The sequence below is a fragment of the Mastigoproctus giganteus genome, chromosome 5 (assembly GCF_048544385.1).
Source record: "Mastigoproctus giganteus isolate SK-2022 chromosome 5, ASM4854438v1, whole genome shotgun sequence".
NCBI lineage: Eukaryota > Metazoa > Arthropoda > Arachnida > Uropygi > Thelyphonidae > Mastigoproctus > Mastigoproctus giganteus.
The window spans coordinates 184,871,241-184,888,155 of record NC_143579.1 but is presented as its reverse complement, the minus strand read 5'-3'; the positions used below and the strand labels follow the sequence as shown (position 1 = coordinate 184,888,155).

The following is a 16,915-nucleotide window of genomic DNA, read 5'->3' as shown; positions in this document are numbered from 1 at the left end:
GTCTTTGCTTGGAGTCTACATGAAGACCACAACTATAACAAAATAAGTTCGGATTGTTTAAACACTTGCGTGGACATTTTACTCACTTTTCGGTACAAGTTGTTTGATACGATAACCCCAAAAATAAACTGATTTCACACTGAAAATCACTGCTGCATAGTCTCAAAGCCAAGAAACAAATGACTTAAGGCGGCGTTGCCAGTGAAAAACTGAGTTAAAAACAGTTATTAGTTTAAAAACATCGAAAACCATGCAGAATGGTGTAATTATTAATATTACAGTCGAAGTACTAATATCTGAGGAACGTTGAGGAGTAACGGAGAGTGCTGAAAAATAATTAATAATGGACTTAGATCATCATAACTCAGACAAGCATTTGTTAGAAAAGCTACTGAGTTGTTGGTTTAGGCGCATCAGCCACTTAGTCCATATTGCTCCGTATATACAGTAATAAGTCTGAATTGTGTGCATTCTGTGGTGGATTTGCTGTTTGATATGATGAAAATTTGGAACTAGGGTCTTTTCCACCTGGTATTGGGAGGACGGTGATTATTCCAACTGTGCTATCTCTGAGAACGAGGTTAAAGGAGGGCACGGCTCCAGGAGAGGATTGTATACATTCATCTATGATTTAAAATATAGTATGTGAGTATTCTAAGCCTTTGGGAATGTTTAAGCCACTTTGACATTAGATATATTTAGACTTTAGTAAAGCTTTTGGTACCGCCTATCGTGGAATGCTGCTATATAAACTTGAAGTTGGAATTTTGAGAAGATCCTAAATGGATCTCAGGCTGACTATAAGATATGAGGCAGGGTTAAATTAAAATGGCCAGTCTTCAGAATGGACTAGTGTAACAAGTGGGCTTCTACAGGGCTCGTTGTTAAATTCCTTTCTTTTTGCATTCAGGTGTATATACCACATATAAAAGAAGTAGAAATTCTGGAGAGGGTTCAAAGAAGGGAGATCAGATTGGTCATGAGTGCAAATCAATGTGCAAATGAAGAACTGCTTGGAAGTTGTGGATTGCAAATTTTGACAACTGCACATATCTAAGGGAAGATCGTATTTGCGGTGTATAGGGCACGGAAGGAGTCGAGTAAGATTGAATTAACATTAGTAAAGGCACATGATGCAAGAAAACAAACTTATACAGCATCAGCCAAAAAAAAAAAAGAAAAAAAAAAAAACACTTCCCATTTCACTGATCCATTCATTCCAAACGTTTTTCTACTTCTGCCTTGAATTTATTTAAGCTATCAACTTCCACAACAAGAGATTGAAGTTTGTTCCAGCAATCAACTACCCGCTGGCTAAAGGCAAACTTCCTCACAGCTATTCTACAACAGTCTTTCCTCAGTTTGAATCTATGCCCCTCAGGAATCTGAGGAAGAATTCCATCAGCATTATGCCTGCTCAATCCATTCAAGGCCTTGTACATCTCAATCAAATCGCCTCGCAGGTGTCTAGTCTCCAGAAGCTGCGATTTGCAGAACTTAAGCCTTTCTTCATAAGAGCAAGCACCCCTTTGTTCCCTTCACCAGTCTTGTTGCCCTTCTCTGTACTCGTTCTAGCAACTCTACTTCCTTCCTAAAATGAGGCTTCCAGACCTGTCCGCAGTACTCAAGATGTGGCCTGACCACTGCCTTATACAAGGGGATAATCACCTCCTTATCTCTGCTCGCAAAATTCCTGTATATCATTGACAAGACCCCATGACCTACTCTGGCAGCATGTCTGCACTACTCAGAATTAGGCCTTTTCTCCTTCGTAAGTGAGAAAAGAACCGGTGATCACAAATGTAAAATTTTAATGATGGACAGAACTTGTGGTTCACCTGCGGGTAGTGGTTGTCCAACATTGACATAAATTCTCTCAAGTGGCAGACAGCGAATCTGGCTAAAAGGGGAATAGTATAAATGTTAACTTTTGTTCCTCTGCCCATTTGAAAAGCTGTGGTTTCGAATAAAATTTCTGTTTATACTAGAGAACGACCACATGGTCAGAGTAGCTCACAAGACAGAGAATACAAGAAACAGTACCGTATTCAGTAGTTACGTGGGCTTGAACCATGACCACTCAAAACGCGTATACTTATGTGCCTTCGCGCATGATTAGCATAATGCCAACCTCGTCTTGAGACAATATTTCAAGACGAGGACAAGATTGTCTCTAGTTGTAGATGCAGAGTTTTAACTACGAATTTCATCCTGCACACAAAATAAACCAACCTTAAAACACAAACTGTAAATTATACAGCACAAAATTGTCTAACATTCAAAAAACAGCAAGGGTTTCTTTTCACCATTAAGTAACTTTAAGCATACATAAAACTCTACCCACATTTTCTTTCGGACATTGTTAACAAATATAAAATAAACAATGCTCAAGAGTTTCTGCCACAGACCCAACATTTTGGGCATCTCAACTTCAAAATAATGATTTTGTTTTAATGATTTTCCTTTTGAGGATTGGAATCAATCCTCAAATTTGTAATAATCGAATATGTTGGAACATATGTACTATTTTGTTGGCCTCGGAGACGCAACTATAACCACAACTCGTGAGGTTTTAGAATACCTTACTCACTGTCTCTTCACACCTTCTCACCACGTGTTGTTGGTCCTAGTAGATTCGGTACTAATCACCCCTCACAATGTTTTCTTCTCGGAAAATGTTAATTTAAAAGACCTGGTTAAGTTTTCGTCCTTTTTGAAAATTGATGTTTTTGTTTTTTAAAACTATTTTCATTGAAAAGTGTTAAGCATTAGTGAATTCGGTATATTTTCTGTGTTTAAAAAATATTTTTATTTTATTTATTTTTCATAGAGTGGACGGAGTAGACCTCACTCGCAGCCTGGTTCGTCAATGGGTTTCCATGGTGACTTGGCAGATGAAATAGAATGTGATGATTCCGATCTCGCCCTTCCTTTTGCTGGTCTCGATCCAGCTGAGACGGAGGATATGTGGAAGGTAATGCCATCGTTTTAAATCTACAGTAATTAATTTGTAGACGCGTAAAACAATGAATTTCATTGCTGGCCAGTGTTCCTCCCTAGTCTGTAAGATACACCACGGTCCATTCATTTGGGGTGGTCCTGATTCGATTCCTGTCAAGAACTGGAGGGATTTCTGAAGTCTTCTTCATTCGAGGCTGTAGTTGTCCAGTCCCAGGCGGAAGGAGTAGAGTCCCCGCGAGTTATTCCGAGTTTTTCATCCAGCAGAACGTGCAAATCTGCCTGCGAATACACACTTCTACAGATATAATGCACTTGAGGTTATGAGTGCCAGCTTTTGGGCAATTGATACAAGTTTTTTTTAATTTCTGGTAGTGAGAGAAAACATTTTTAAAATCTTTTTTCAGATGGAAATAAGCTTTTGCGAGTGAAAACAGTGCAGAAGTGTAAAGGTAACTGAACAGTATATTTAAGGAGTAAAGGTGTATTACTAGTGAATTTAATTTTAAAGCAGGTTTAATAGGAGAAAAAAAAAAATTAGTGAATATTTTGTGCCCGTGTCTAAATGATAAAAACTAACAATTCATCTATTTTTCTGCTTTGCTTTTCATCTGACCTTCCATCTCCACCTCTTGTATGCCATGGCTTCCGGTGAACTATCTGGGCGTTGACAGTTCTGATGATTGCTACTTACTACGACAAAGATTGCAACTGCTTCCCTTGTCGGTGCCCTCCGTTACGGTTACTAGTTTCGCCACTCTCGCCCTTGAATCGTTCGGGATTTTTTCACTTCTCACAACTTGCATGTCCGCCCGTGACCGCACACGACAAAACCGCACGAACTAGAGCAGTAATCTTTTTAACCTTTACAAAGCTGCCGGCCACCTTTCAATTGAACAAATTTTACGGGGACCACCCACGTTTACGACTTCAATTTTATTAAATTGTTAGAAAAATTATTGTTATGGAAATATTATTAGTATTACTGGATAATCAAAATCGAGTTATTTAAACGATAATTTGCTGCTCATATCCGTATTATGCACTTTTCTGTTAAAATGAATGTTCAAAGGCCGATTTGCAAGTTGTGAAACAGTTAACTCGAAATTCCTCACGGGGGAAAGAACTTATTCTTTCCTCTTGGTCAGTTAACTGCAACCTTGTTTGAAGAGAACTTCAGAAATTCCTTCGGGTCTACGACGGATCAAATTTAGAACTCTCTAGGCTGGATAATCGGAAGTATCTCTCTCGGTGTCCGTGCTGGAACTGTACCAGTATATCAGGAGTGTTTGAACGTAAAGCTAGAGTGGTTCAGACATTTATTCTTTGATGTTATTGAATTAAAGTTTCTGAAAATTTCACACTTTCAAAAACCGGGTTGATTATCATAATGCCCATGAAGTATGGAAGCAGTAGCTAAAATTCCCAAGATGAACCACAGCTTTTCTGCACCCTAGTCACCTTGAATTCAGATTTTCACCTTTGTTTTTCTCATGTTTCAATTTCACGTTCTGTGAACTTTCAATTCGGGTTAATTCAAATTTGATCATATTGTGTGTCATTATAATATTTGCTTATGCTTGTCCATCATGATCTTACCATATTTAGAATCATGTGAACACAGAGCCGGATTTATGGTCCTTAGGGCCGTCGTTTTTGGGGCTCTAGTCCTTTACTGAAGTAAAGGCGAGTATATCCAAAAGGAATGGAGCTAAATGTATAAAAATTAGGTAATTAACAACATCAATTAATGTTATTAATTACCTGTTGGGAATCTCTATTACCATTTGGCTTAACTCTGTTTTGAATCCCCTAGTCCAAGTTGAGTTGTTGTAACGGTAGCACAGTGGTTATAACATTGTCCTCCTCACGCCGGTGGAAAAGGCTCTGATTCGAATCCCTTCAATGATGCGAGGAACTTATGGGATTTTTTTCACTCCTTGGCTAAGCTAGTCTGTCTCAGGAGAGAAAGGTTTTTCTTCTGGAAACTTGGGTTTTCGTCCAGACCTAAACAGGCAAACCGACCAGATGTTGTGGTAGGGTTTTAGGGGCATCGGCGACTAAGGGCATATTGCTCCGTGTATATTGGCTGTAAATTGTGTGTTCTGTGGTCGAGTTTCTACTTGCTGGATGAAAAACCCGAGGTTCATGAGAGAAAAACCCATGCTAAGCTCGCTTGATACTGACTAACTCAGCCATGTTGTGAGAAAGGCCATGAAAATTCCTCACGTCATCGACAGGACTCGAACTCTGGTATTCCAGCCGGTGTGGCGGGTGGAGGAAGGTCAGTGGTGGGATTCAAATAATTTAACAACCGGTTCGCTGCCCTAATGACCGTTCTAAGTACTGTATAAAAAACTATATACCGAAAGGTAGTTTATTATTTCATGCTTAAATAAGAACAATAAAAAAGGCCCACAAAGCTAGATTATGTTATAAGAAAGAGTTTTAAAATATTAATTAAAAATATTAAATAATACCTGAAAAAAAACAATAAAACTGTTATTTAAGATATTTCCATATTGCTTCTTGATTGGCGTCCTCACTTGCAATTTTCCTCGCTTTTATCCGAGCATCATCGGCTGAGTGATTTATCCTTAACCACTGTAGGAGTAGGATCCCATTCCTTTAGAGGTAGGCCGATTATACTAATATTTATTGTGTTTGATATATTCGAAACAGTTAGGCGACTTCTCTTCTCTGAACATTATGTTCATCTTTGAAAAACCCCTTTCCGCTTCTGCTGAACTTACAGCAATTGTTCTGACAATATTTTTAGCTCTTTGAACACTTTCAGGAATTGCATAATTCTGAGAATTTTTTAAAACGTTTTCCACGAAATCTCGATAATCATTAATATCAGTTTGGTAATTAAAAATGTCATTAAATACGAGCAATTGTTCTTCAGCTGCTTTCCATGGAACTAGTACTTCTTCAATATTCCAGTAATCTGGCTCCAAAAAATTGAGGAAGCTCAACAAATCGATGATTTTATACAAATTTTATATTTTTTATGCTTTCTAAAGTAATTAATTCATCAGCTTTTTTTTTTTTTTGTATGAACCCTTTTCCTTTCCAAGCATTTGAAATGCTTTAATAGATCTTATCACGACACGAGTTTTTCAGCCTTTATTATGTCTGTATTTCTTGCTTGCAGTGCATTTGAAAGAAGAGAAATTTCGTTTAAAATATCAATCAATGCCAAATCAGTTATAAAATATTTTCAAGACGGGGAGCCATACCTAAGTACTTTTTTATTTGAATAAAAATAGTGGTGTAGCGCTGGATAAGCGCGCCACGCAGCTAGGGTTGACCTTAAACTACAGTCAGCCCATCTTGGGGACTACAGTCCCAAAACTACCAATTTGTTCAGATATTTTGGAAAGTTCAATTTGGTTCTTATTGGATTGATGAAAAATAGTATATATCTTATCAATAAATATTTTTAAATGATTTACTTGCTTTATTTCCTTTATCAAATAATCTAAAACAAGATGGAGGCGATGAACAGTGCCATATTATTATGTTTGGAAACTCTTTTGCAATCCTAGTGCTCACTCCAGATTTTCTCCCAAGCATAACGCTGGCACCATCGGAGCAAAATCCTATTAAATTTTTTTCTAGGTAGTTCTTAGTAAGCCCAACATTATTTAAACTTTCCATAACTGAAGAACATATTGTCTCTTATATTGAACATATTGTCCAATTCAACTAGTTCAACGAAAATTGTTGGTGATGTAAGTGAATCCTCAACTTTTAAGAAAAGTATAATAACTGGTTTGCAGAATATCGTTGAAGCTTCGTCAATAATCAAACATATTTTCAGATTATTTTCAATAATTTTATTAAATATTTCTTTTTTAATTTCCTTTGCAATGAAATCAACTACTTTCACAGCAGTTTTACGAGAATGTAATCCTATTCCAATATCTAATCCATTTTTAATTTGCACTTCTATCTCATCTATGTTTGAAAACGGTTTACATATTTTTGCCAGGCTGTAAAGTGAATTAAATACTCTACAAGTAGCACTTAAATATTTTTCATTCATCGTATCTATTACTTTTGTTATTGAATCCTGCTCACATTGTTTTGAGTTCTCTTTACAAATGTTATGAATTTTTGATGAAAAATGTTCTTTCATTTTTTTCCTTAGAGAAGCTTGTTGTACCTCTTTATTTTTCCCTGATGCCTCAATCTGAAAACATTTTCCATTCTTTTGACACTTGAACACTTTTTTTCTCTTTTATAAAGTCATATTTTGCACAATACTGGCAAAACTTAAACCCCGGGGGCTCACATCTGGTGAGTATGGGCTTGGCACACCTAGGGTCCTGAGCTGAATATCATCATTCTTCTCTTTCTTGATGATTCCCTTCTACTTTTGACTCTCTCTCTCTCTCTCTCTCTCTCTCTCTCTCTCTCTCCTCTCTCTCTCTCTCTCTCTCTCTCCTCTCTCTCTCTCTCTCTCTCTCTCTCTCTCTCTCTCTCTCTCTCAGGGTTACTCGGAAACTTTTTTTTTTTTTTTTTTTCCTAGTGCAGCATAAGCCTCAGGCTTCATTACATCATATGGATAATTATAATAATACCTAACGTTTTGTTAAAAATTACCAGTCCGTCATATTTTTCTTTAAAATTGTTATATAGTTGCAAGTCCAGCATTCAGGAAGATTATTTTCAATTTTGGAGTTGTTATCGTTTTTTATTTCGATAATTGGACGTGCTGCTTTCTCAAGTTGGAGTGGTTGTGCTTGTGACTGTTTTGTACCATTCAAGCGCCAATTCTGATACAACAAATCTGATTTTGGTTTCTTATTGAAAAAATCTGTCAAACCTGTATTGAAAAAAAAAAAAAAAAAAATCTGTCATGTTTTATTTTAATATATTATAGAGCAGGAGCGGATATGTTAATATTTTTACAGGTTCTGTCCACGTGTGGTCATATCATAAACTTTTATAAACAAAGCACTATGCTTATACCATTGATAACATCAGTCAGAACATTCATTTTATTCATTACTACGGGCACTTGGAATACTCTGTTGCGTAGATGAACCTTAAAAAAGTGAAAGGAATGTAAATTTGTGATTTCCATATTGGGTGGCTGCCCAGGTGGGATTCAGCCGGTTCTGCCGAACCGGCTGAATCCCACCACTGAGGAAGGTGATTTTACCAACTGTGTTACTCACGAGGGTAAACCGATCAGAGAATTTATGCAATTTATAGGCGCATAACACACACGGATGGATGACGTTTGTTCTTGGATAACCCTAATATGATAGTTTTTAATATATGGTATATAAAAATAGTCCCAGTTGGGTATTCCCTAAAACCACTTTCACCTTGGTATCCTAGAATGATCCTGCCCTATTTAATCTGACCACACCTGGTATTATTATATAACCAATTGTTTTTGTCTCGAAATTTCCATCCCTCGTTTGTTTGCATTCTCAAGCCTCCTATTTATCAATACGTTTTAACTTAAGAAGTTGTGCTTCTAATCTTCAGTATCGAATCGTTAAAGCCAAATTTCTAGAAAACATTTTGCATAACTTCTATTGAATACTGTCCAGTTATGATAAAATTTTCAGCCACAAGTTGATGAACAGTCGCTGGTTTCTACGCTGCACCAGTTGGACTTGTTGAAATTTCTCTTTGATTAAAAAACTCATATCACCTACACGGACTGTCACAATTACATCCTGTTTGTTGCTGGCTTCAGCTATTTTTACCAGGAATAAACTTTAGTAGGTTATTCCTGGTAATAATATTTTTTTTTAAAAAATAAACTTGTTTAGCATCACTTCTTTGATCCGATATAAGGAAAAATTGGCACTTGATCTGTTTTGTTTATTTTAAAAGTGTGAGAAAGGCTCACTAAGCAGCCAAACACGAAACCAATAGTTGTTTCTCGCTTACCCTAATAAGTGACAATCTTTAGTTTGTCAAGAACTCAAAGAAGTCAGTGGATTTTCTATAATTTATGTGGATTATTGGTGCCAAGTTTGAAGTTATCTGATCATGCCCGAGAGCCATATTATATGCAGAGAGATAGCAATATTAATGTTCCTTAAATGTACGAGTGGATGATGAGAAAAGTAATACTATCAACAACAATATCGACTGGAAAGGTCATAGCACTGGTGTCAAGTACTGTTTGAAATGCATCGTATATAAAAGAGAAATGGAGTATCTAGGAAAGGAATTCGACCACTGAAGCTTCATCTCTTCAGGGGGAGTATACAGAGCTCCAGCGGACGAAGGAAGAACGTAATGTTTCAAAACCCCCTTAAAGGCTACGAGTTGGGTGGATGAATACAACCAGTGGATGAATACATTCTTGACGAGTGAAGCAAAGCCGTGAAAGGTAAACCCCAAAATGTGCAAATCAATGGTGAGGATATAATAGTTCTACTGCAGTTACAATTGATAAATATTAGAATCTAAATTGACTAAAACGATCCTAGAATTTATAAGAAATATATAAGTATGCAACAAGGACCCGTCTGGTTTAACACCTGCACTGTTACACTAAACTTCCCAACCAGCTTGCTTTATTGATTTTTTTGCATTGACTTCTTAGTGCGAAACCTTCCTCGCGTTGTCAACTATCTCTTCATTCACGCTGTCTGCCACTTTGTCTTCGCATGACTCATCCATCATCTCTCCCACACACGCTTTCAATAATGCTTATACTGCACACACGATCCACTGATTGTTGTGGCCACACTGCAATAATAATATCCTCCGCTTTTATTAATGCAGTGTTTACTAAACCAAAAATGGCATTTACAGTAGTTTCTCATCGTTGTTTGCAAAAGCATAATTACTGCCACAGTCATCGCAGTATTTCAAATTTATATGGGTTTTATCAGGGCTAGTTCCAGGGTATACGGCTTCCCCAGGCGGCATTGACTGATGGCGCCCTCTCCCGCTGATGCGAAGATCTAAAATTTTTAGAATAATTTTACATTTTATTTGCTTACGGAGTAAATTATACGCAATATAATGATGTAAATTATAATATGTAAATGAGTAATAAATTAGTAAATTATGAATTTAATATTTTGTTTTTAACGTGTTAACACATGAAATACATGATTTTTCTTGCGTGCTTTATTCTTAGGAAGAGGGAACAGCGTTGGTTCTCCCTAAACTTTGGCTCTCCTAGGCCAGTGCCTATTTGACCTTGTCCTAAAATTTTATTATTATTAAGCACAAACCAGCAAGTTGTACAGCTATTTTGTAACTGTTCTGTCAATTTGTATAATAGTGTTTGTACTTGATGTATAATACGCTGGTAGCTTTTCAAGTTCCATTCTGTTAGCTATTGAGTTGTACGGGGTTCATTAATGGTTTTGCCCATTAATTTTTTATTACTTAGGTACAAGTGAAAACTGAACTACTGCCACTTTTAAATGTATCTTCCAGCAATGGTCACATTTCTTGTAACGTTCCTTCTACTTCTGGAGACATGTAGCGAAGACGTCTTGGTGAAGTGATGAGGTTGAGGCCACTGGTGGCGAGATTGCCGATTTCAACGCAGATAAAGTTAAATCTGTATCCACTGAGTTTATTTTTCAGGTCCTCAAAGAGCCTGGAGCATGACACAAGAATTGAAACATTTTTGTGAAAAATGATTACATCCGACCAGAGGTGTCTGTATGCATCGTTATAATGAACGACAACAACGTTTTGTAGCACTTCTGGCCTATTTTGTTACAGAACTGGAATAGCCATCTTTGGGACCTCTTTAAAAATGCCCGTAGTGACTGTTGTCAGTACACCAGTACTCTGATGTGCTGTTGGACAAAATGGACTCTTGCGAGTCCTAGAAAACGGCAAATAGAATTTTCCCCCGAGAGGTGTCATCCGCCGAAATTTTCGCTGGAGATGAGTATATTGTTCATTGAGCCAGATTGGCACTTTCAAATCTGGTTTCTCAAAATGGAGACCATGATTCATCCATTATTACCTGGTGGATGTACCTTAGATCTCTTGTTGTACCACGTAATCATGGATACAGAAGTTGTCACCCATGCAGTGTAATTGCAGGACACCTATTGCGGTTAAACCTTTCTCATGTTCAACTGCAGAATATCATGGGCTGAGCTGAACGAGATATTGGAGAATGTGCAGCACCCTCTCTCGTCATGGTCACAAACACCCCCAGGTGATACTTTACTGCATTTCGTCGGCCATGATTGTTTTCGACCTCTCAGACCGTGATCGTCTTCAGTGGATATTTGGCGTTTCCAATTTCGGAAATTGTCATCTACGATCAATTCTCAGCCTATCGCTTGCACTTGTCTGTGTGTTTATGTAGTTCCTTTTCCTTGCAACGCCATGGAGAGAGCGGTTTGTTCATTTTGGTCGTTACAGATCGCTGTTTCACACACTAACAACAATAAAAAAAAAAAAAAAAAAAAAAAAAATTTGTAATTATTTGGAAATCTAGTCTTTGTAGCAGGAAGACCTTCATTATACTGTCTACAAATATGACATTCAAAAGAACACTTCAGAGGAAGAGATTAAGGATAGAACATTTTGAATGCGCCTCGTGTACATTAGTACACGAGGCGCATTCTGATAATGTGAATTATAAAAAAAAGAATTATGGCTTGTTAAAAAGGGACACAGTGAACAGCCATACCTCAACATAGGGATGGCAATATTATGGCGAGGATATGGAATCAAGAATGAAGTTCGTAAAGTTCATGAGAAAAACAAACTACTGTTGTACAAGTATTCTAAGTAATTGGGAAATGAAAGCGTGTTGGGAGAGGCTCGATACTTATTTAACTTAGACAAAGTAATTTTTGATAGCTAAACTAGTTTGCCATTTGTGACGGATTGATTTATTTTATAGTTACGGCAAGAGCTTGTGGTAATCTATCATCAGTTGCGAAGGCTGTGCGAAGATCTCAGGAGGAGACGGGACAGCTCTTCAGCTGATAGTGGTGTTCCCGCATCGCCAGAGGAGATCCAAGCACATCACATTAGGGTAGGGATGTTATCATCCATTTTGAAGGATCTCAAGTGCCTGATAGAAGAGGCCATCATAAATGATGAGGAAGTGGTAAGTTTGATATATATAACTATTAGTATAATCCAACTTTTATTGCCTTCTCTTGTTTCAATTAATATTTAAGCAGCAAAATGCTTAGTAGTCCACGAATTTCTTATTCGGAATGCTAGTTTTAAACGAAATGGTAGATGACTCATTAATCGGTGCAATACCAAAGTTTTGGCAACCCACATCCCTTCCATCCTGCAATATGATTGATGCCTTTTGAGGTTATGATTGGTGTCATGGCGAAATCCGATCTTCCTTACATTGTGATGGTATAGCTCTAAAACGGTGTTTTCAGGCCGGCCGCTAGATAGTTCACCGGACCGAACCTATTACTTATCCTAGTTCCTCCAGGGGAATTATGCACTACCTTTTCCGGATTCATTCTAGAGAGGCAGCCCGGTAAGCCAGTGCATAATCTCGCTACGTCTACTCTGCCGGCTAGTGACTGGAGAGAGAGAGAGAGAGAGGAGAGAGAGAGAGAGAGAGAGAGAGAGAGAGAGAGAGAGAGAGAGAGAGAGAGAGAGAGAGAGAGAGAGAATCCGAGTTGTGTGCATGCAGAGGCATTGTCAAGGCCACGTTATGTCAAGGAGATGGTTATATTCTTTCTGTATGTGGATACACAAAAAATTTCATTCTGTTTGTATCACGTAGCATTGCACCTGACATGGACGATACGGAGTTAATCCATTCAAAATCGACATACCATTCTTTATCTTTCAGTGACATCACTGCCTTCGCCAAAAACATTCATTGTTCATTGCTGAGCATTTATCAGACGGAAAAGATGGATTTAATAAGTGTAAGATCTTTTTTGATTTATTCGAATTTCGAACCGTTACAAAACGCAATTAAAATAAGATATGGCACATTATCGTAGAAGCTAAAATAAGATTAACTAGAACCAATACAATTACATGCGACGGGTTCCCCCAAAACAAACATTCTTCCATTTCGCCAACAGCTGCCGTTTGACAAAAATTGTCAACAAATTATCAAAGATATTTGTACTTATGGTTCTAAAACTGAAATGATCTGACTATTTTGCCAATACTATAAAGTTAATGGCGTTTTACGAAACTCAATAGAAGTATGTACAATATGGCGATATCGGACGTAAAGATGGGCTGCAACAGTGATGTTATAGGAACATGAACACCACAACGATGTTGGAGTCTTGAGTCAGAAAGATGTGGAGGATGTTCAGTGGCATTGCCCAGGAGTAACAGTACCTTAAATGGAAAGTTGTTCTGCTTACAGTAACTCAGAATAGCTGGCAAAAAGAAGTTTGCGAACCCCCCCCCCCCAGTTATCCAGGCTCATGGGTTGGGTTTCCAATCCAAGAGCCTGGTAACTGGCTTCTTTTCAGAGTGATAAATAAGCAAGAGTTTCAGCTTAATCAAAAAGTCTGTCCTTTCCTGGTTTAAAGCCAGCTAGTGTTCCCCCCCCCCCCCTATATGGCTGGTATAAGTTCTTGTCATCATTGAAGACATGCCTGGGACAACTGCTTCCCTCTTCAATGATTTTTTCCAGTCTTTTGGGAAATTTTTTAGCTACCTATTCATCAGCACTAGCAGATTCGCATTGCATCCTGACCTTATATACAAGACATACTTAGTTTTGAAACACAAGCCATCCCTTACTTGCCCTGAAGCTTTCGTCCTTTGATCCTTCTCCATGCTAATCTTTGTTTCTTTTCAAAAAGAAACAATGCTTTAGCCTTGAACGGTGTCAAGGTTTAAAGGCACAGGGAGTTTCATTTGGTCTTAAACACCCCCAAAACAAAATCTTTCCATCTCATTCACAAGTACTGATTTTTTTCTTAAACGCCGGCTCGTTTAAGGGTTAATTAAAAAAAAACAAACAAACTTAACGTCACTAGTTTTATTTATCCAAATGATCTGTTACGGTATCATTAGTATTTTTAAACTGCAGTTGGTATAAGAGAATGCAGTTGCATTTTGGGTTCCCCATCCCCACGGTTTTAAAAACGAAAGCAATCAAGACTTCTCACTTTCTCAGTCATGGAAACATGACAATTACTTTCTAGAATAAAAAAAAAATTAAAAAAAGCACATGTCACACAACAGTAATTGCGAGTTAGACTGCTGTAAGTAATAACAAAGTAGCAATTCTCTAGTAGTGCAAGCGCGGATAGACGTACAATCGAGGATTGCCTAAAATTAGTAACCTTTATATCGGCATTATAAAAAAATGTTACGATAATTGAAGTTTTGTAATGAGTTTTTTTTTTTTTTTTACTGCTTAATTTCGCGCACAACTCACAACGACTTTCAGCGCCAGATTTGGCTGAAAGAGCACAAAACAAATTTGTGTTCAAATAAAAATACATTTTTATATACTGTGTATATTTTAAACTACTTATGGCTAATCAAGTGCTGAGGCTAAATTTTCCCTCACCCAGATTTTACGAATGACCTCACGTGATCTTTAACAACCATGCTCCTTCCTCTGTCTCTTGGGGATCTTCTCTCCAGCGGTGGCAGACATGACCATATGATAGTTTCGCCTTTGGTTTGCTGCAAGCTGACTTGTAGGCACAACCCTGATCGGTCCTACAAGTCGACCCTGATCAAATTACACTCGGGCATTTGATCGATCCTGATCAAATGCACGAGTATAAATTTTAAAAAATTCGCCCTCTTCTTGCAGAAGGTATTTGTTACGAAAATGAATTTTGCTGATTGGAACGGTGTGAAGCGTGTTCATTGGAACGGTCCTGCAAAAGTTTGAAAAATTGGTACATATATATTTAAATAGCCATCGTTAGATGGCAGCACTGTCAATGGAGAATCTCAATACAGTAAAATTACAGCGATTCGGAAAGGAGCAGAGAATTTGAACAATCTTTGTATTAACAGATAATAATCGTATTAATATTTTCAAGTTCGTAGTTCCTAAAAAAAAATAATTTTATTAAAACGCTTAGAGGGAGACTGAATGCTGACAACCACAACTGGGACAAAATGAGATTTAAAGATATCATTCAAAAAAAAAAAACAGGAACTTCATGTTTGGTTGGTATGTGCTGTAAAAATGAAACAATTTATAAAAGAGAAAATATGGTTTAATATTATCGCAAATAACTAACTGGCATTTCAGTAGAATAAAGCAGGAGCCAAAGGCTATACTTCATTATTCTTTATTGAACTTTTTTTCTTTTCTAATCACATTTTGATCAATAAAAATCTGTATTGATTGTTAAATTTACATTAAAGTTACATAACATAATGCACAAGGTTCTTCCATCCAGAACGATTCATGTGATGTACTAACAGCACAAGGTAGAATTCTAAAACATACTTAAAGTGGCAAGTTAAACTATTTTTACAAGAAAATACAGTTTTTAGTGCAGTTGATGATGGTTCAGTTAAAATCTTTTTAAAAGAATTTTTTCTAAAATATAATTTGAGAGCTCTATATCAGTTGAGCAGCTAAGGTGTGGCCATTATAATTTTGAATGATAACTCATTTGGATTTTTGAAAATATTCTTTAGATATTTCCATATGTACCAGAATGGCAAAAAAAAAAAAATTTCAATTTGAAAATCTATATCAATAATATTTTTACACATTTTGTGCTTCTCTGAATTGATGCATGTGTGTGTGTGCACACATGCATCAATTCAATTCAATTTTTAGTAATTGCTTATTAAACATGTCATGAACACTATGTATAACATGGAAATAAGCTTCATTTAATGGTGATTTAAAAAAAAATTACAAATTTTTGGCAGGCATTTCTTTCACATAAAAATGCCTTCAATACTTCAGAAATTTTTAATACTCAATCTGTCACTTCGTATGCATTCAATGAAGGCTATTTACAAATCTTTTTTTAATAAATTTTTACACATATTTTGGTATGACATGCACAAAAATTATTAGTTTTGTTTAAACTTGTGTTTGGCATGCTGGGCAGAAAAGGTTCATCTTTGGATGAGAGAGCATGTTGATGCACAAATATCTCTGTGGGTTCTAATCCCAAACCCTTTGATGGCAGGAATATTTGGCACTTTTGCAGCATTCTGTGTAGATCAAAGTCCACTGCCTGATTATCTGTGTAGCAGATGGGGATATGAAAAAATAGTGGTTAATGTCTTGTTTTATATCCTTTGCTGGTAGTGCATTGGTTATAATCGCCATCCTCTTCTACTGAGTGTAAAAGATTTGAGTTTGAATCCCGCAATGACTCAAGGAATCTTTATGGCCTTTTTTTCATGAAGTGCCCCAGTTAGTCTGTCGTGGGCAAGCATTGCATGGCTTTCTCTCCCTGAAACTTGGTTTTTCATTCAGCAAATCAAGCATCACTTTTAGTAATTGCTATCCTGAGTCATGAATGATATCAACATGACAGTAGGAACTGAAATTTTCAAATTGCCTACGAGAAGCATTGCCATACAACATAGGACTCATTGCTGCATTTAGGAACATAGCTGAAATATTTATGGAAATAATATTTATTTATTTTATCAATTCATCAAAAAATAATAGAAATTTCAAAATAATTTTATTCTGAAAAGGTTGTTTATGCATGGTTAATGCATTTCTATTACACAGGTAGCATGCATGCATTCTTTTCATACTTTTAGACATTTTCATACTCTTAAACAACTTTTTCATACTCTTAGATATTTAGTCAAGAAATATTTTAAGATTAATTTTATTCTAATTTGAAAAGGTACAGTATTTAGGTGGGGGGAAAAAATATGGATACTGGTTTGTAATTTTGGCTCCTTTTAGAAAAAAGTAAATGAATGGTTTGATTTTATTAGCTAACAATTAATAATTAGAATAATGGAGAGGTATCAAGAGGGAACAGTTCTGTTATTATAATAATAAATTCTTAAAAAAAATACATAC

At 36.7% G+C, this 16,915-nt stretch overlaps 1 protein-coding gene across 2 annotated transcripts in view; it reads left to right on the top strand.

The window, feature by feature from the left end:
* Positions 1-16,915, top strand: part of LOC150085920 (bicaudal D-related protein homolog) — a 126,268-nt gene that overhangs the window by 90,933 nt on the left and 18,420 nt on the right. For both annotated transcript variants that reach the window (XM_090373578.1, XM_090373580.1), the window contains exons 6-7: positions 2,831-2,974; positions 11,828-12,037. In XM_090373578.1, coding sequence (XP_090229704.1) covers positions 2,831-2,974; positions 11,828-12,037 — 354 coding nt within the window. The remainder of the gene's footprint in view (positions 1-2,830; positions 2,975-11,827; positions 12,038-16,915) is intronic.